The following is a 21,557-nucleotide window of genomic DNA, read 5'->3' on the forward strand; positions in this document are numbered from 1 at the left end:
TTGCAATGGGCCCCTTTACCAGATGGATGTGATGAGTGTGTCAAAAATACATACGGTATATAAAAAACAGTATGTGGCATATGTGTATTATTTGTTAACATGTTGTACAAATACCATGACATCCATCAAAATTGTGGCCACTGATGGATGTATACCCCATGAACACATGCATCCGACAGTGGCCACAAATGCAATGTGTACTTTGCCCAACTACAACAAATTCTGCATAATTTATTACATGCTATATTCGTATGGGAAACATATACCACAGAGGTGTACAAATAAAGTTTAACACTCGTCATTCCTAGTTCCAGTGGGTCACAAAATCTAATTTTCATACTAGGGTCAATGATATAATTAGTAAACTAAACTTAAGGTTATCATTGAGAGTGGAACAATTTGTCATATTAGTTCAACTTGGGTTAAGATTTAACACTTGGTTATCACCTGTTAAAAATGTCACAACTGGAAGTCATAGTGAGCATTGTACAATTTTAACATCCTCAGTGGAACACTGTCCTTAGGGTAAGACAGACTGATTTCACTACATTTCTTAGTAAATAATGATAATGACGCGATATCACAAACTTTTCTGTTATGGTTTCCAATGGCAAGGAAACATCAGAAGCATAGAATAAACGGACAAGCTCTCGGGTGATGGAAACTAGAGCTGACCGCGATGCTAAACCTACACACCACACTAGAAGTAGCCAGGGGGCATTCCTGCGTTGTCTCTAGATGCCGCGCGCCAGCCGGAGAACTAACTACCCCTGGTAGAAGAAAACACAGTCCTGGCTTGCCTCCAGAGAATGTCCCCACAGGAGATAGCAGCCCCCCACATACAGGTCCTTCTCAAAAAATTAGCATATAGTGTTAAATTTCATTATTTACCATAATGTAATGATTACAATTAAACTTTCATATATTATAGATTCATTATCCACCAACTGAAATTTGTCAGATCTTTTATTGTTTTAATACTGATGACTTTGGCCTACAACTCCTGATAACCCAAAAAACCTGTCTCAATAAATTAGCATATTTCAACCGTCCAATCAAATAAAAGTGTTTTTTAATACCAAACAAAAAAACCATCAAATAATAATGTTCAGTTATGCACTCAATACTTGGTCGGGAATCCTTTGGCAGAAATGACTGCTTCAATGCGGCGTGGCATGGAGGCAATCAGCCTGTGACACTGCTGAGATGTTATGGAGGCCCAGGATGCTTCAATAGCGGCCTTAAGCTCATCCAGAGTGTTGGGTCTTGCGTCTCTCAACTTTCTCTTCACAATATCCCACAGATTCTCTATGGGGTTCAGGTCAGGAGAGTTGGCAGGCCAATTGAGCACAGTAATACCATGGTCAGTAAACCATTTACCAGTGGTTTTGGCACTGTGAGCAGGTGCCAGGAAGCATGAAGTGCTCCAAAATCTCCTGATAGCTAGCTGCATTGACCCTGCCCTTGATGAAACACAGTGGACCAACACCAGCAGCTGACATGGCACCCCACACCATCACTGACTGGGTACTTGACACTGGACTTCAGGCATTTTGGCATTTCCTTCTCCCCAGTCTTCCTCCAGACTCTGGCACCTTGATTTCCGAATGACATGCAAAATTTGCTTTCATCAGAAAAAAGTACTTGGGACCACTTAGCAACAGTCCAGTGCTGCTTCTCTGTAGCCCAGGTCAGGCGCTTCTGCCGCTGTTTATGGTTCAAAAGTGGCTTTACCTGGGGAATGCGGCACCTGTAGCCCATTTCCTGCACACGCCTGTGCACGGTGGCTCTGGATGTTTCCACACCAGACTCAGTCCACTGCTTCCTCAGGTTCCCCAAGGTCTGGAATCGGTCCTTCTCCACAATCTTCCTCAGGGTCCGGTCACCTCTTCTCGTTGTACAGCGTTTTCTGCCACATTGTTTCCTTCCAACAGACTTACCATTGAGGTGCCTTGATACAGCACTCTGGGAACAGCCTATTTGTTGAGAAATTTCTTTCTGGGTCTTACCCTCTTGCTTGAGGGTGTCAATGATGGCCTTCTTGACATCTGTCAGGTCGCTAGTCTTACCCATGATGGGGGTTTTGAGTAATGAACCAGGCAGGGAGTTTTTAAAAGCCTCAGGTATCTTTTGCATGTGTTTAGAGTTAATTAGTTGATTCAGAAGATTAGGGTAATAGGTCGTTTAGAGAACCTTTTCTTGATATGCTAATTTATTGAGACAGGTTTTTTGGGTTATCAGGAGTTGTATGCCAAAATCATCAGTATTAAAACAATAAAAGACCTGACAAATTTCAGTTGGTGGATAATGAATCTATAATATATGAAAGTTTAATTGTAATCATTACATTATGGTAAATAATGAAATTTAACACTATATGCAAATTTTTTGAGAAGGACCTGTATAATAACGGTGAGAGCAGATGAAAAGACACACGTAGTATGAAAGCAGATTTAGCACAGAGAGGCCCGCTAACTAAATAGCAGAAAGATACAACAGAGGACTTCGCGGTCAGCTGCAAAACCCTTCAAAACACCATCCTGAAATTACCTTAACTCATGTGACAACTCATGCCACTGGAGTGGTAATTTCAGCCCAACAAGAGCTTCCAGCTGCAGAGATTCACATAAGTGCAAACTGGACAAAACATACAAAAATAGACTTAAGGACTAAAGTGTCCAACTTAGCTGAGCAGAAAACTGGGAGCAGGAACATGCAACAGAATCACTCTGGATACATTGATGGCCAGCATTAGAATGACTGAGGAGCAAGGTTAAATAGGATACTCCCACATCCTGATAGGAACAGGTGAACTGAGAAGGCAAAGCTTGCAGGACACCAGTACCACAAGAGACCACCGGGGGAGCCCACGAACCGAATCACAACACTTTTCCCCATATTGACAAGACATCATTTTTTTTTTACAATGAAAACACTCTTTCAAAGGAAACATGTCAATAAGATCAAGCTCCCTTCCCTTCTCCACACCACATAAATGGGCATGCACATCTTTAGAATGTAAATCCATTGACCCCTTTACTTCATCTATTTGTTGTTGTATTCCTGAGAAATTTGTGTTTTCTTTCATATGCAAATGATGTGCTAAGTGCTTTTTCATGCCCATAGCACTTACGGAACCACTGCCTCCCCAGGTTGTTTCCCTGTCAGCACCAAAATTATCCATAAAATAAACCTTATATCATTAAAGGGGTTGTCCACTACTTAAAATTAACCCCCCAATATATCCCCCCAGGGCCCCTAATAAATTGTGTAAATACCTTCCATTGCAGTTTTCACCTGTGAGCGACGCTATGCCGGCGGCTGAGTCCGGGTCACGTGACCCCCAGGCTGCAGCCGCCGCTAATTTCCGCCGACGTCACATCAATTTCCAGACTCTGGAAATTGACGTGACGTCATGAGCAGGCGTGAGCCAGCCTCACAGTCAGCGGTCACTCATCAAGAGTGACTGGGCTGTGGGCGGCGCTGGGGGCTGTGCTGGGGGCAGGCGGGGCTGTGCTTGGGGGGGCGGGCAGGGGTAGAGAGGAATGTGCACGCTGTGATGGGATGGGCAGGGGGTCTGCGTGCCGGTGGTGCCAGGATGTGCCGGAGCCGGGCGGTGCAGTGGGGATGTGCCGGCAACGGGCGGTGCAATGGGGCTGCACCGGGATGTGCGGGCGCCTCGCGGTGCTGGGGTCTGCGGGTGTTTGCGGTGAGTCCGCTGGCCGTGCTTGGGTATGCTTCTGGCGGGTGGGCGGCCGGGGTGTGTGTGGTGTCTCTGTGTTCATTGGTGTGTGTGTGTTTCTGTGTGCAGGCATCGTCCAATGGGACTACAAGTCCATGCGACATGCAACATGCGTCATTATGCAACATGTGACATGCAGCATGCGACATCATGCAACATGTGACATGCAGCATGCGACATCATGCAACATGTGACATGCAGCATGCGACATCATGCAACATGTGACATGCAGCATGCGACATCATGTGACATGCAGCATGCGACATCATGTGACATGCAGCATGCGACATCATGTGACATGCAGCATGCGACATCATGTGACATGCAGCATGCGACATCATGTGACATGCAGCATGCGACATCATGTGACATGCAGCATGCGACATCATGTGACATGCAGCATGCGACATCATGTGACATGCAGCATGCGACATCATGTGACATGCAGCATGCGACATCATGTGACATGCAGCATGCGACATCATGTGACATGCAGCATGCGACATCATGTGACATGCAGCATGCGACATCATGTGACATGCAGCATGCGACATCATGTGACATGCAGCATGCGACATCATGTGACATGCAGCATGCGACATCATGTGACATGCAGCATGCGACATCATGTGACATGCAGCATGCAGTACATACATACAGTACACACATACAACATACATATAGACATACAGTACATATAACAGAGTACATACTCACAATCACTTGTCACTTTGATCCTGGAAAACACTGTCACCTGTAAAAAAATATTAAAATAATAAACACACACTATACTCCCTGATCCGCAGATATCCAATTAAAACGAGTGTCCCACGACGATCTCCCGTGGAGAGCAGCAGCATCAGCTGATGCAACCGCTCTCCAGGGGCTCCAGAAATACAATGATGGAAGGTATCCTTCCACAATGTATTCCCCACAATGTATTCCTACGCCCCTGTGAGAAAATAAACCCTAGTCTCACTTTTGGCATTGCTGTGTGAGAAAGTTCCCACGCAGCAAATGCCATAAAGTGAGACCAGTGAACTATAGTAACCTCACAGTGATGCACTGCAGGAGCCATTGTCTCCTGTCAGTGTGTACTGAAGGTCCTATAGAGCAGTGACTTCACCTGATGTCACTGTTCTATAGGGAAGATCGTCGTGGGACCCTCACAATTAATTGGACTATGGCGGACAGGTAGTATACGGTTTATTATTTTACGTTTTTTGCAGGCGCTGAAGTATGGTAAGTATGGTTAAATGAAGAATATTAAAATACTTGTTTCCTAATGTGTGCTTTATTAACCCTTTATTACTATTGGATTAATAATGGATAGGCGTCTTATTGACGCCTCTCCGCTATTAACCCAGCTTAATGTCACCTTACAATAGCAAGGTGACATTAACCCCTTATTACCCCATATCCCACCGCTACTCGGGAGTGGGAAGAGAGGGGCTAAGTACCGGAATTGGCGCATCTTACAGATGCGCCATTTCTGGGGCGGCTGCGGACTGGTGTTTGTAGCCGGGGGGGGGGGGCAATATCCATGGCCCCTCTCTAGGCTACGAATATCAGCCCGCAGCTGTCTGCGTAGCCTTTATGGCTATAAAATATAGGGGGACCTCACGTCATTTTTTTGGGGGGTCCCCCTATTTTAATAGCTATTAAAGGCTACGCAGACAGCTGCGGGCTGATATTCATAGCCTAGAGAGGGGCCATGGGTATTACCCCCTTCCCAGGCTACAAATATTGGCCCCCGGCCGTCGGCTTTCCCCCTCTGGCACAGAAAATTGCGCGGGAGCCCAAGCGATTTTTTTTTTCATTTTTTTTTTTTAAACTGAAACATATTGTTCATTAACCCCTTTCTGCCAGCTGACGGAATAGTACGCCAGCTGGCAGTATCCCCCGCTTTGAGGTGGGCTCAGGCGGTGAGCCCACTTCAAAGCCGTAACATGTCAGTTGTTTTCAATAAAAACAAAAATTGACATGATCGCTAAACGACGTAGCGAGAAAAAAAAAATCAAAAGCCAAAATTATGTTTTTTTGGTCGCCGCGACATTGCATTAAAATACAATAACAGGCGATTAAAAGAACGTATCTGCACAAAAGTGGTATCATTAAAAACGTCAGCTCGGCACGCAAAAAATTAGCCCTCACCCAACCCGATATCTCAGAAAATATAGACGCTACGGGTATCGGAAAATGGCGCAATTATTTTATTTACTTTTTTTTTAGCAAAGTTTGGAATTTTTTTCCACCACTTAGATAAAAAATAACCTAGACATGTTTGGTGTCTATGAACCCGTAGTGACCTGGAGAATCATAATGGCAGGTCAGTTTTAGGCTGTGTGCACACGTTGCAGATTTGGGTGCAGAATTTTCTGCACAAAATCTGCATCTCCTTGCAGAAAACGCAGGTGCGTTTTTGATGAGATTTTTAGCTGTTTTGATGCGTTTTTGGTGCGGTTTTGATGCAGTTTTTGAGGTAATGTGCACACGTTGCAGATTTGACTGTGGAATTTTCTGTGCAGATTTTGCATTTCTTGGCAGAAAACGCAGGTCAGAATCTGCGCCTTTTTTTGGTATGTGCACACGTTGCGGATTTTTGTGCAGATTTCTTCCTTTTTTTTAACCCTGCAGATTTCTATTATGGAATGGGTGCAGAAACGCAGCAGAGCTGCACAAAATAATTGACATGGTCCTTTTTTGAATCTGCTGCGTATTCCTTGCAGATTTTTCTGCACCATCAGCACAGCATTTTTTTTGCCATTGATTTACATTGTACTGTAAGGGTATGTTTCCACGTTCAGGAAACGCTGCGTGTTTGACGCTGTGTAGATCCGCAGCGTCAAAAACGCAGCATCCAGATGTTACAGCATAGTGGAGGGGATTTTATGAAATCCCGTCTCCACTATGCGTGGTAACACGCATCCGGCGGCCCTGCGATTCCGGACATGCGGCGCATCTTTTTAGATCGCAGCATGTCCGTTTACCTTGCGGCGACGCTGCGCCGCGCAAGGTAAAACACAGGGCCCTATGTGTGGGGTGCGATGATGCCGGATGTGTGCAATGAACACACTCGGCATCATCGCGTCTACAGAAGGGGCGGAGCTTTGGGCGGAGCGGGTTCTCCACTCCGTCCAAAGCGCCGGCCATCCTGAACGTGGACACGTACACTAAATCATTTGCAGATCTGCAGGAAATCCGCAACATGTGCATATACCCTGATTCAGTTTTTGCTGCAGTTTTTGGTGCGTTTTTTTGCACGGTTTTGATTCAGTTTTTAATGCGTTTTGATGAAGTTTTTGGTCTGGTTTTTGGTGCGCTTTTTGTGCGTTTTTGATGCAGTTTTCGTTGCGGTTTTGATGCAGTTTCTGGTGCGTTTTTGCGTGGATTTGATGCATTTTTTAATTCGTTTTTGGTGCAGTTTTTTACCGCGGTTTTGATTCAGTTTATGCGTTTTTATGCAGTTTTTGTTGCATTTTTTGCACGGTTTTGATGCAGTTTTTGGTGCTGTTTTGATGCATTTTTGTTGCGGTTTTGATGCAATTTTTGGTGCGTTTTTTGCACGTTTTTTTGGCGGATTTGATTCATTTTTTAATTTGTTTTCGGTGCGGTCTTTAGTGCAGTTTTGATTCAGTTTTTGATGCGCTTTTTATGCAGTTTTTGTTCCGGTTTTTGGTGTGTTTTTTGCTTGGTTTTGATGCAGTTTTTGGTGCGTTTTTTGCGCAGTTTTGATGCATTTTTTAATTCATTTTTGGTGCAGTTTTTGCACGGTTTTTATGTTTTTTTGTGCTTATTTGTAAGCGATATAAAGATGTATTAATGAACAAAAAAAAAAAAAGATTTGTGATGTCATTATTGTCCAACCTCCTCTTTAACATTTGTCCAACCCACACTCCATTACACACAAAGATAGACAGATGATAGATGAAATGGATAGACAGATCTACATATAGATAGATATATGAATAGATAGATGTATGCATCTATAGATCTATCTATAGATATATCTGGATAGATATATCTATTGATAGATGTATGGCTAGTGTAGGGTGTGTGTCCACTGTCCGGATTACATCAAAATTAGCTGCAGATTGGATGCTGCATACTTGTAGTCCCATCAGATGATGCCTGCACACACACCCCAAAAGACACAGCCCCGCACACACCTGAACAGTCCCGCACACACCCGAACAGCCTCGCACACACCCGCACAGCCCCGCACACACCCGAACAGTCCCGCACACACCCGAACAGTCCCGCACACACCCGAACAGTCCCGCACACACCCGAACAGTCCCGCACACACCTACACGCACACAGTCACCGCCCACATTCCGCACACACACACTTCCCTCCTCCCAAACTGCAGCTTTTCTCGGACCCACATCCGCAGCAAAACTGAAGATCTTTTTTACATCTGCGGTTTTGCTGCGGATGTGCCCAACTCAATGCAAGTCTAAGGGTGCAGAAAAACTGCAGTTTGGCTCAAAAGAAGTGACATGCTGCGGAAAAAAAAAGCTGCGTTTCGGTGCAGCATGTGCACAACAAGTCTGCAGCTTGCATAGGCTTACATTGGTTGTGCACTACACTGTGGATTTGATGCAATTTGATGCTGCGGATCTGCAATCAAATCCGCAACGTGTGCACACAGCCTTAGCATTTAGTGAACCTAGCAAAAAAGCCAAGCAAAAAACAAGTGTGGGATTGCACTTTTTTGCAATTTCATCGCACTGAATTTTTTTTACATTTTCTGTTTCACGACATGGTAAAACCAATGGTGTCGTTCAAAAGTGGAACTTGTCCAGCAAAAGACAAGCCCCCACATGGCCATATTGACGGAAAAATTATGGCTCTGAAAAGAAGGGGAGCGATAAACGAAAAACGCTCCAGGGGTGAAGGGGTTTAGAAACATGGATATAGACATATCTATGGAAATAGACAGATATATAGATATATCTGTATGCATCTATCTATCTATCTATCAATTCCATCTATCTATCTAATTCCATCTATCTATCTAATTCCATCTATCTATCTAATTCCATCTATCTATCTATCTATCTGTAATGGAGTGTGGGTTGGACAAATGTAAAAGAGGAGGTTGGACAGAAATGACATCACAAATCTTTTTGAAGATAGAGGGAGGGAGAGGAGGGAGGGGTTGGGGTGTGTTTTGGAGTGGGTGTGGTAGGTTTGGGCTTAGAAGCCTGTGCAAAGCATCATGGAACTTGTAGTATTAGAGCACAATAAGTCAGGAGAAAGGAAGTTTTCGATTAACCCCATGAGAGCTGGATCCAGCACTGAAGATGTGCTGCTACAGCATGATAAAAGGTAATATTGCTAAAATAAACACAGTGGATGTTTTCAGTGGCACATAATAGCAAGATTTATATGAAAAAAAAAAGTTATTGTAGTGGACAACTTCTTTAAAGATTAAAAACCCTCCACATAGGTATTAACCATATATAAACATCACATATATAAAACTGATATATATCCACTACCACAGAAATGGACTTACAGTCCATCAAAGTTGAATACAAAATAAGACTGTTAGTCCCTATAGATCCATGGGTAAATGCCTGCCTTGCCGCTGAGGGCTAAGATGTACACAATTGGCGCCCTGGCTTACCAAGGACTATCCCTTTATGTTCCCAAGTGACCCTAACGTACAGTTCATCAATGTTGTTTAGGCATGAGGAATCATATATCCATATCTCAGATTAGTGGACACACAGTTATCTTCTACAAAAATACTACAATTAAGCATGTGTCATCAGTGCCATGATATACTCATCTGAGCCGCATGTAGTGCCTCTACACGTTTCCCATCCGTCATTTGCTTCATCGGAGGCTCTTAGACTGGTTGGCATCAATTCATGAAGTCCTCTGCAAAGAAAGCTGGGTATCTGTAGTTTTCCTATTTGCCCAAATCCCACTCACTGTTCACTGTGTTTTTAATCATTAATAATAAAAGAGTATTTCATTAGACAATTTGTACCACCCCTTATTGAAATCAAATACTCTGAGCCCCAGCCTCTTTAGCTTGATTGATAACTCACAGTCTGTGGGATGTCAGGGACCAGACAAGAGAAACAGTCACATATCAAATCAAGCTAAAAAGGCCGGCGCAGGGTGGGTAAACAACCAGGGCAGCCAATGCTTCATTAAGTGCTCTGCCACGCCCGGAGCACTTAATATTTCATTATTTGCATATAAATAAAATATGAATTACTTGGTAATTCAGTAACAGATAAAAAGTAATGGTGCAATTTACAACAAACAAACACGATATGTAAAGCAAAGTTTGCCTGACTTACAAGGCAAAATAGATTGCATTACCGGGGTATTCACATCGCATTGCAGTAGCTAAGGTATCCATGGTTACGACCACTAACAGCTAACTGTCACTATGTGAGTGGTCGTAACCATGGATATCTAAGGTCTATAATGCAATAAATAAAATAATATCTGAATACAAAGGCAGAAATTGGGCCTAAACCAAAGGTTTAAAGGGGTTTTCCAGAATTTTCATTTTGAAAGGTTGTCAAAGAGAAGGAAATGTTCAAAAATAAATAAATAGCCATTACTTACCCATTAAATCCCTTGCAGGTCCTTGGTCCTACCATGAGGTTATATCCCAACTCATTTGAACGCTGCAGTCAATTTCTTGCCTCTGTGGTCGCCAGTCACATAATCAACATCACCATATATTTATTTTACAACATACTACTCCCTACACTTGGGCCCCTCTTCTAAAATCCTGACAAATCCCCCTCAAAAAAAGGAGCAGTTTTTGTGCTTTTCAGCCAAAATCAGGAGTGGCTTCTAAACATATAAAGTATAAAGAAAAGAAACTTGGGACCACTAAAAGAAATATAGATGTGGCACATTTGCACAAGCAGATAATCTGGAGCACCATAACAAAGTTGAAAGTAAGATGGAGAAAGAGCGCGAGGGAGAAAGAGCGCGAGGGAGAAAGAGCGCGAGGGAGAAAGAGCGCGAGGGAGAAAGAGCGCGAGGGAGAAAGAGCGCGAGGGAGAAAGAGCGCGAGGGAGAAAAAGCGCGAGGGAGAAAGAGCGCGAGGGAGAAAGAGCGCGAGGGAGAAAGAGCGCGAGGGAGAAAGCGCGAGGGAGAAAGAGCGCGAGGGAGAAAGCGCGAGGGAGAAAGAGCGCGAGGGAGAAAGAGCGAGCGAGAAAGAGCGAGCGAGAAAGAGCGAGCGAGAAAGAGTTGGAAAGAGTGAGAGAAAGTGATGGAGAGAGACAAAGTGAGGGAGAGAAAGAGGGAGCGTAAAGAGAGCGAGGGAGAGAGGTGAGCGAGGGAGAGAGAGCAAAGGAGAAAGAGTGAGGGAGAAAGAGCAAGGGAGACAGCAAGGGAGAGAGCGAGCAATAGAGAGAGCAGGGGAGACAGAGCTAAGGATAGAGAGAGAGCAAAGCAGAGAGAAGCAGATAGAGAGTGAGGGGCAGAGTGAGGACAGAGACAGTGAGGGAGAGAGAAGGAGTCAGAGAGGGAGGGAGAGTGAAAAAGTGAGCCAGTTCGGAAGAGTGAGTGAAAGAGAAAGTTAGGGAGAGAGTGTTAAGAGAAAGTGCGAGAGAGAGTGTGGAGAGAAAGTGAGAACATGGGAGTGTGACAGTGTGAAAGAGGGAGAGAGAGAATTAGAGAGTGAGGCAGAGAGAATGAAAGAAAAATAGTGAAGGAGAGTGAGAATGAGAGTAAGTGAAACAGTGAAAGAAAGAGAGAATGAGAGAGTGAGAGAAAAGGGAGACAGAGAAAATGATAGAATTAGAGAGACAGCGACAGATGGAAAGGAAGTGACAGACATACATTTGAGTATTGTTAAAATAAAGAAAAATAAACATTTACTCACCCAACACGTCTGCTGTAGCCATGATCTCACACGTATACATTGCAGCCATTAGTCTCTGGGGCTTTACTTGGAAAGCATAACGACAAGCTTCCTTCATTGTGGCAATTAACTGTCCGGAAAATGGTCCGTAACAGTCTGTAAATAGGAAATCCCCTTTGCGCTTGCTGGATTTCTCCTGAGCCTTTGTGCTATTCTGGCTGTGCTGTACAATGTCCTTAGCTTCAGCAGCTTCCCTCGCAGACTTCTCAATGGATTCAGCAGCTGTATGTAGATGTTCATCACTGTTTACAGACGGTTCTTCTGAATCTTGTCTTTCCAATACAGCAGATTTATTTATATCGAGTCTTTCCACAATGAAACAGACACCCATAAGAGGTTCTTCGCACATGGGACCAGCCAGAGTCACAAGCTGAAAACCACTGACAATGCTGTTGTCAAAGCTATGAAATTTCCCCTCTTTAGTGATTTTATCAAGGCACTGCCATATAGATGGCCTTTCATAGCCTTCAATGTGATTCACCAACATATTAGGCCCATAACGTCTAGGACCAAAAGACCATATTTGGTCTACTACATTTCTCCATCTTCTGCCTTGTAAGTGCTGTTCAAGATTACCTTTGAATTCATTAATTCGGCTAATTGTCGTCTCATTGACCTGAATGGCATTGCCACCTTCACTGAAAGCCAAGTTGATTTGCTCCATAGTTCTAATTAAGTCACTGTTCCTCTCTAGTAGTGGAATTATTTCTTCTGGAAGGGGAACGGCTCTGACACTGAGCGTGGCCATTTTATTTGACGTGGTTAGCGTCACTAAACCATCTGGGTCAACGTGGACTCCTTCCGGGGACTTGCTTTGATCCTCTTTAACCTGGTGTATAACGGCCACCTTTTGCTGTTTTCCAATATCTTCATTTACCATGTCAACTTTTGGAGGTCTTATTATGGTTTCTCGAAATGGGATTATAGGTGCAGATGCACTCACCTCAATCTTCGCAAACCTGTGTATGTGAATAAAAAATAATCAACTTAAAACCCAGTTACAAATCATGATTTACTGAATTAAAATAATTTTTAAATTGGCACAAACTGGTATAAAAATCTAGAAGAAAAGCTAAATGATCTTGAAAAGCCCCTGCAGGTCCTGTTCTGATGGTTTCTTGGCCCTCACTGGTCTCTACTTCTTGGTCTGTCTGAACCAGTCTCAATGATAGGAAATGCCTTGTGACTACTGATGAGCGAGTATACTCGTTGCTCGGGTTTTCCCGAGCACGCTCGGGTGATCTCTGAGTATTTGTAAGTGCTCGGAGATTTTGTTTTCGCTGCCTCAGCTGCATGATTTACGGCTGACAGACAGCTTGAATACATGTGGGGATTCCCTAGCAACCAGGCAACCCCCACATGTACTCAGGCTGGCTAGCAGCCGTAAATCATGCAGCTGCATCAACAAAAACTAAATCTCCGAGCAGTTACAAATACTCGGAGACCACCCGAGCAATGAGTACACTCGCTCATCACTACTTGTGACCCTAAGAACACAACGAAAGACGAAAACGCAAAACCGAAAAAAGCTTTGGGGGTTAAGGGGTTAATTAAACTGATAGGACTTGAATTGGAAAGGCAAACATCTGTCTATATAAGAACTCATAGCTCGCAGTGCAAGTCAGACCAAATGAGAATCATGAGGTCAAAGGAACTGGCCAAGGAGCTCAGAGACAGAATTGTGGCAAGGCACAGATCTGGCTAAAATTACAAAAGAATTTCTGCAGTACTCAAGGATCTTAAAAGCACAATGGTCTCCACAATCCTTAAATTGAAGAAGTTTGGGACCACCAGAAGTCTTCCTAGACTTGGCCGTCCAGCCAAACTGAGCAATCGAGGGAGAAGAGCCTTGGTGAAAGAGGTAAAGAAGCATCCCAAGATCACTGTGGCTGAGCTCCAGAGATGCAATAGGGAGATGGGAGAAAGTTCCACAAAGTCAACTATCACTGCAGCCCTTCACCAGTCGGGCCTTTATGGCAGAGTGGCCTGACTGAAGCCTCTCCTCAGTGCAAGACATATGAAAGCCCGCATAGAGTTTGCTAAAAAAAAAACACGTAAAGGACTCCCAGACTATGAGAAGTAAGATTGTCTGGTGAGATGAAGATAGACCTTTTTTGGTGATAATTTTTTCTAAGCAGTATGTGTAGAGAAAATCAGGCACTGCTCATTACCTGCCCAATACAATCCCAACAGTGAAACATGGTGGTGGCAGTATCATACTATGAGGGTGTTTTTCAGCTGCAGGGACAGAACGACTGTTTGTCATTGAAGGAAACATGAATGTGGCCAAGTACAGAGATATCCTGGATGAAAACCTCTTCCAGAGTGCCCTGGACCTCAGACTTGGCCGAAGGTTCACCTTCGAACAAGACAATGACCGCAAGGCTTCTTTTACACTTGCCGTGTTTTTAGCGGCCTGTTTTTGGGGGCCTTTTTTGCAGGCTGTATTGCCGTATTATTCACTGTCTGCCGCAAAAACGGGTTGCAAAAATCTTGCGGATCGCCGTTTTTCTGGAATCGAATAGTAAGGAAAAAGTAGGGAAAACAAAAAAACGACGTTCTGCAAATACGGTCTTCACAGTGCACCGCAAAAACAAACTTCCGTAAGCCGTGAAAAATATCGAGCAGACTTGATATATTTTTAAGCCGTAAATGTGGCCCTCACGGCCATACAGAGTTCCGACAAATTTTTGCGGCCCCATAGAAATCTATTGGGAGCGCAAAAACGGACCGTAAAAACACGGCAAGTGTAAATGAAGCCTAAGCACACAGCTAAAATAACAAAGGAGTGGCTTCAGAACAACTCTGTGACCATTCTTTTTCCAAACATTTTATTGAAATTTTAAACATATATAACAAGGAAGGGAAGGAAAGAGGAGGGAGGGGTAAGGGAAAAAAAGGGAACATGAAGGACCTGCAAGTCCTTGTATAAATTGCAACAGTTTAGAACAGGTAACAAGAACATTACACTAAGCAAATCTAAACAATACAATATTAAACTTGAGGAAACAGTTCTATTCATCTAGACCATTTTTTGGCATATTTTTCAAATTTGTTGTTAACCAAGGCCAATTTATGTTCGTATGATTTATGAGAATGGATTTTTTTCCATAATGTCTTGGAACAGAGGGGGATCAGACCTCTTCCAATGATAAACAATAGAGTTTTTAGTGACTCGTAAAATATGAATAATCGCAACTAAGGATGGCGAGATTCTGTGACCATTCTTAACTGGCCCAGCCAGAGCTCTGACCTAAGCCCAATTGAGCATCTCTGGAGAGACCTGAAAATGGCTGTCCACCAACGTTCACCATCCAACCTGCCGGAACTGTAGAGGATCTGCAAGGAAGAATGGCAGAGGATCTCCAAATCCCAGGTGCGAAAAACTTGTTGCATCATTCCCAAGACGACTCATAGTTGTACTAGCTCAAAAGGGTGCTTCGACCCAATACTGAGCAAATGCTCTGAATACTTATGACCATGTGAGATTTCAGTTTTTCTTTTTTAATACAATAAATAATAATAATTTTACAAAATGGCTGCAATAAAGCAGTGAAAAATTTGAAGGGGTCTGAATACTTTCCGCAACCACTGTGTTTATGTGTATATACAGTATATATATATATATATATATATATATATATATATATATATACATATACATACACACACACACAAACACACACACACACACACACACACACACACACACACACACACACACACACACACACACACACACACGGTATGCATACATTCACCAGGTCTGGTCATTTTTTTCTTATAATGCTAAATATTTCAGGGGGTCTGCAGAATTCTTTCACAAAGGTTGTTCACCCTCTAATAAAAGAACAGCATGGTCCACCTATTTATCCTCTTTGGTATCTCCAAAGTGTCACCTTTGTAATTTATAATAGGCCTTCATCTATGTCACCTACCACAGTTTGGGCATCTATAAACATATGACCTACAGTGGGTAAAATAAATATTGAACACGTCACCAGGATGATGAAGATGCAACGAGGGTGGACAGACAATGATCCCAAACACTAAACGTACCGTCACAGTAAACGATATCGCTAGCGATCAGTGACGTTGCAGCGTCCTGGATAGCGATATCGTTGTGTTTGACACGCAGCAGAAATCAGGATCCTGCTGTGATATCGCTGGTCGTTGATTAAAGTTCAGAACTTTATTTGGTCGTCAGATCGCCGTGTATCGTTGTGTTTGACAGCAAAAGCAACGATGCCAGCGATGTTTTACAATGGTAACCAGGGTAAATATCGGGTTACTAAGCACAGGGCCGCGCTTAGTAACCAGATGTTTACCCTGGTTACCAGTGTAAAATGTACAAAAACAAACAGTACATACTCACCTTCGCGTCCCCCGGCGTCCGCTTCCTGCACTGACTGAGCGCTGGCCGTAAAGTGAAAGCACAGCACAGCGGTGACGTCACCGCTCTGCTGTTAGGGCCGGCACTCAGTCAGTGCAGGAAGCGGACGCCGGGGGACGCGAATGTAAGTATGTAGTGTTTGTTTTTTTACATTTTACACTGGTAACCAGGGTAAACATCGGGTTACTAAGCGCGGCCCTGCGCTTAGCAACCCGATGTTTACCCTGGTTACTCAGGGACCTCGGCATCGTTGGTCGCTGGAGAGCGGTCTGTGTGACAGCTCTCCAGCGACCAAACAGCGACGCTGCAGCGATCGGCATCGTTGTCTGTATCGCTGCAGCGTTGCTTAGTGTAACGGTACCTTAAGACAAAGCGTCCATAGAAGGAGCCCACGAAACGTTCAGTATGTGAAGAGAGTGTGTGTGGAAGAATGGTGCAAAATGACACCTGAGCAATGAATGCGACTAGTTTCTCCATAAAGGAGGCATCAATAAAGGTTTTTGCACAAAGTATTAAATTTCAATAAGCGTGTTCAATACTTTTTTTTTCCTGTGTCATTTCTCATTATTACACATAACTTAATTTATGGATGTCTATGGTGTGATTTCTTTGCCTGTGTAAATTGGATGGGCTATTAGCGACATCTGGTGAGAATTTCAAGTCAATAGCACCTTTAGACATATATTTACATAGAAAAAAGGTTATGTGTTCAATACTTTCTTTACCTGCTGTATACCTTTGCTCTGGTCGTTGGTTTTTCTGCCCTCAATTACACTTACTTATGAATGTAGTAACAATAAAGCAAAGTATACTAAAACCAAGCAAGTCACATACCCCATATACTTCTCCCAAACAATATTCTATTCTGTTACCAAAAGAAATCAGTATAATACTTTTCCATGAGTCACACTTTTTTTTTTTTTTTTTATCAAGACTAAGTATCATATTTAGTTTTTAAAGTTCTACCTAAAATGCCCTCACTGCTGCATTGATACAATATCAAACCAGAATTTTGTATGGGTATGATCACACTCTACGGATATTTTACATAATTGTCCCCTGAAAAATCTGCACGTAAAGTCACATGTATTTTAGATTGAAACGTCCCTAGCGTGATTTAAGTACACTTTCATTGCAGCGTGAAAGAGGTTTTTTTCAATAATGCATCCATCAGGTGTGAATGTGGCTTAGTATTCATCCATCACCCAAAGTCACCAACTTGAAACAATAAAAAGCCCCCACTGGTACCAAGTACTTTACCCGATCACACGGAAATATTCAATAGGTAGACTGAGTACAGAGAGTTCACATCTTTTTGGGATAAATGTGTACAGTGGTATGTGAATAGAGGCTGAGCGCTCACATAAAAGACAGCTAATGAAACGTCTGCGATGGGACGCACAATGCAGCTGTTACTTAACAGGTGAACAGTTAGCCTGAATTCTATGGGGAAAGAAGAAAATATTAAGAGGACGCAAAATGATGTCTAAGAATAGAAGCCAGGCTGCAAAAGAGAATGGACACCTGTGGGGAAGGTGGTAAGGAACAAGCGTTCCTCTTGGTAGTGCAGCCAAATGTCTCCAGTAGACGTGACAGTGTTATTATTCCTGAGATGTGACTGCCAAGGAAGTCTTAGGAAGCCATTACATCACCGATGTACACACCAGTCTTCTCTTCCTGAAGAGTAACGCTATCTGGGAGCCGGGGGCAAACATGCAGGCCCACATTTACATCTGTTCCAGAAAATACTTATGGAAAGATCTGTATAAATTTTCACGAAAACATTAATTTCCATCACAAAATGGAAATCTATAAGCAGTGCGTTCTTAAGAGACTTTTCAGTCTTCACATGCATGAAAGGACATATGTTGCAAGAGAATAACTCCTAGACTTCTACGACATAAATTGGTGGAATATTACCAGGATATACAGCCAATGAAAAAAAAACTATGAACAAACCCTGCGCAATCGGAATACACCCTAAAGCTTTCAGAAGAGATGCAGAAACTACACCAAGACTGCAAAAGTGTGAACACAGCCTTAAAAAGAGCTAGCTTTTCCAATGATGATGAAGGCATGAAACTAATTGTATTAAGCTGTTACACCAAAAAAGGCCATGGACAGGATATATATATAATTTAATTCACATTAGTATCACAACAAAAAGTAAAAATAAAAGTTCATAATAATGAAAACTGTAATGTAGAGTCATATAGGGGATTGAGTGGTCTGCAATTCTAATTAATCCAACACTGGACAATGAAGGACAAACTGGAAAAAAATCAAAAGTCAGGAAAGCCTCCAGTACATTCCTCAACCAAGAATCTGCAAAAACTTTAGTCCATGCATTCTTCATCTCCCGCCTTGACTACTGCAACCTCCTGCTCTGTGGCCTCCCCTCTAACACTCTCGCACCCCTCCAATCTATTCTAATCTCTGCTGCCCGACCAATCCACTTATATCCCCGCTATTCCCCGGCCTCTCCCCTCTGTCAACCCCTTCAATAGCTCCCTATTACCCAGAGACTCGAGTTCAAAACTCTAACCATGGCATGCAAAGCCATACACAACCTGTCTCCTCCATACATCTGTGACCTCGTCTCCCGGTACCTACCTGCACGCAACCTCCGATCCTCACAATATCTCCTGCTCTACTCCCCTCTTATCTACTCTTTCCACAATCACATACAAGATTTCTCCCGAGCATCCTCCCTTCTCTGAAAAACTCAACCCCAACACATCAGACCATCACCTATCATGGAAACATTCAAAAGGAATATGAAGACCCACCTCTTCCGACAAGCCTACAACCTCCAGTAACCATTGCACGACCAGCTCTATCCTCACCTACTGTATTCTCACCCATCCCTTGTAGATTTTGAGCCCTCGCGGACAGGGTCCTCACTCCTCCTGTACCAGTTGTGACTTGAATTGTTAACATTACTGTACTTGCTCTTTATTATGTATACCCCTCCTCACATGTAAAGTGCCATGGCGTAAAAGGCGCTATAATAATAATAATAAAAGCCTCAATACAATCTCCGTCCTACACAGATGAGAAAGGTTTTGTGCAGCCATCACTTCTTATCCCAAGAGATAGGAAGACATATGGTGACCTGGTACTTGGATAAGGGAATTGAATGCCGGCTGCTCTGCCACAAGAGACTCTGTCTCATAATAGGTTTCCTACATGTGATCCAGTCACAAAACCCTAAGATAACTCTGCTCTGCTTTGGTATTGTTCTGCAATTTTATTGTGCCAATATCTATATCCATTCTACAGATAAATGTCAGAATCAGAATTATGGCACATCGGTGATGGAGGGTTTAAAATCACATTTATTAATTAAGTATTTTATGCATTTTCCATTGCGTCACACATGGTCTAAGGCTGAAGATGTAGCATTTTTTAAATGGACACCCAGGAAAGAAATAAAAATGCAGTTAATGCTTAAAGCAAAAACCATTGAACTTGTATTGTTAGGTGTCAAGGTGTGCTTTTCGTCATTGGGATATCATTATCATTTTAAGGGATAACGTTTCTCCAAGCCTGGCATGTCAGAGTGAGGAGACTTATAAGTCTCTGGGAAATTTCATAAGCAAATTGTCTCTTCGAAGACGAAGAGAACTAGAACTCTAGCGTTACCTATTGGAAGCAGCAATCCTAAAAGTCAATATCTGAAGGAGAACTGATTAACAAACAGGCAATCCCTGCATGTGTTGAGGCTGTCAAAACAGCTGTGAGACATGCAGGCGAGGGGGCTCGGAACATATTATTCGAGACCGCTTATGTCACTCTGTTAGCACAAGTTACTGTGGCTCCACCGCTGTGACTGCACCCGAATCTCCATGCTTCTAATGAACTTCAAACCATTTAAATTCTATTTCTGCAGCACTTGATATCATCCTGGAAATAATAAAACATTTTTTAAAAAAAGTGACATTATCCCACGCTTGCCCTTGTCTGCTTTCATTTGACAGATTAAAGGAATTGCCATCTGCAATCCCATGTATCCCATTAGCTATGCATATCAATAAGTGTACACTTTCATTACAGGTACATTGCTTTTTAATTGGAAGGCCATTGCACACTGAGCATTTAGCCATAAATGAAGCGCTCGCGTTCAGTGACAAGTAATGAGAGGTAGTCTGCCAAAAAGTGCTTAGGATGGATGGTAGGTCAGAGAGGAGGCAAGCCCTCACCAGCAGTGGACCATCTTATAGCCATCAATAAATGTACTTGGGGTCCAGAGGAGGGCCGGAGAATTCTGGATGAGAACGTCTAGCAAAGTCAAACTGCATAAATCAGTGTCTACGGCAAGGCCGCCTACTATGTGTGCACGGGGAAATATATAATGTTTGCTCAACCTTTCTCTCAAGTCATCCAAGCAGCGCTGCAAGTGAACTTCTCCTGCTGTAATAAGGACGTGTTCTCCCGTCTCCTGAATCAGCACTTCAACGCAGGGATCCGCCTGATTTAAGAGCTTCATTCCTTTCACCAGTTGTGGCATTTCACCTGCAAATAATAATAATTTTAATTTTTATATAGCGCTAACATATTCCGCAGTGCTTTACAGTTTGCACACATTATCATCACTGTCCCCGATGGGGCTCACAATCTACATTCCCTATCAGTATGTCTTTGGAATGTGGGAGGAAACCGGAGTACCCGGAGGAAACCCACGCAAACACAGGGAGAACATACAAACTCCTTGCAGATGTTGTCCTTGGTGGGATTTGAACCCAGGACTCCAGCGCTGCAAGGCTGCAGTGTTAACCACTGAGCCACCGTGTTGCCATTAAATAGAATTATATGTGCAAGAAACTTGGGAATCAGAGGCCAAAATGCAGCAGAAAAGCTGGACCGTTTTCAGGGCAGGTCCACCTTTGACAATATTACTCCCGCATGAATCTACCTAAAAACGGATGAAATTTTATAGATATTTCTCTTTACCCTTTTGGTATCAGTTTTCTATTTTATATTATTTTCTTCAGTCATATATACAGCTACTATCTACATCCTGCTGATTAGCACCGCAACCATGCTTCCAGGCTAGAGATGAGTGAACGTGCTCGGGTAAGGTTTTATTAGAGCATGCTCGGGTGCTAGCAGAGTGATTTCGGCGTGCTCGAATAATATCGAGTCCCCGAGACAGTTGTTCGACAGCCACAACACATGCAGGGTTTGCCTAACATATTTTTCGAGCACGCCAAAGACACTCGGTTAGCACTCCAAGCATGCTCAGATAACAGCTGATCCGAGCACGTTCACTCGTGTCTATTCCAGATGTATGACCTCGGGGTGGCATCATGTGGTGGTTTATACTTTTCTGTATGAGACACAGAAGCTTCCAGCTCATATTTAAAACGTATCCACTGCCTCCCCGACATGACGATAGTGTCCCTCAGGCCTCTTTGGTGCAGATACTCTATGTCAGATACCTTGGTTCTGCTGGATGGAATAGTGGAGTAAAAAAAAGCAGCTTCCAGGTATATTGCATGGCATATTTTTTG

General features: G+C 43.2%; 1 protein-coding gene across 3 annotated transcripts in view; it reads right to left on the reverse strand.

Annotated features, from left to right (window-relative positions):
* Positions 1-21,557, reverse strand: part of EFL1 (elongation factor like GTPase 1) — a 381,827-nt gene that overhangs the window by 50,475 nt on the left and 309,795 nt on the right. For all 3 annotated transcript variants that reach the window (XM_077263620.1, XM_077263621.1, XM_077263622.1), the window contains exons 17-18: positions 20,412-20,559; positions 11,613-12,610 (exon numbers count right to left, since the gene is read on the reverse strand). In XM_077263620.1, coding sequence (XP_077119735.1) covers positions 11,613-12,610; positions 20,412-20,559 — 1,146 coding nt within the window. The remainder of the gene's footprint in view (positions 1-11,612; positions 12,611-20,411; positions 20,560-21,557) is intronic.

The sequence above is a fragment of the Ranitomeya variabilis genome, chromosome 5 (assembly GCF_051348905.1).
Source record: "Ranitomeya variabilis isolate aRanVar5 chromosome 5, aRanVar5.hap1, whole genome shotgun sequence".
Classification (NCBI taxonomy): Eukaryota; Metazoa; Chordata; class Amphibia; order Anura; family Dendrobatidae; genus Ranitomeya; species Ranitomeya variabilis.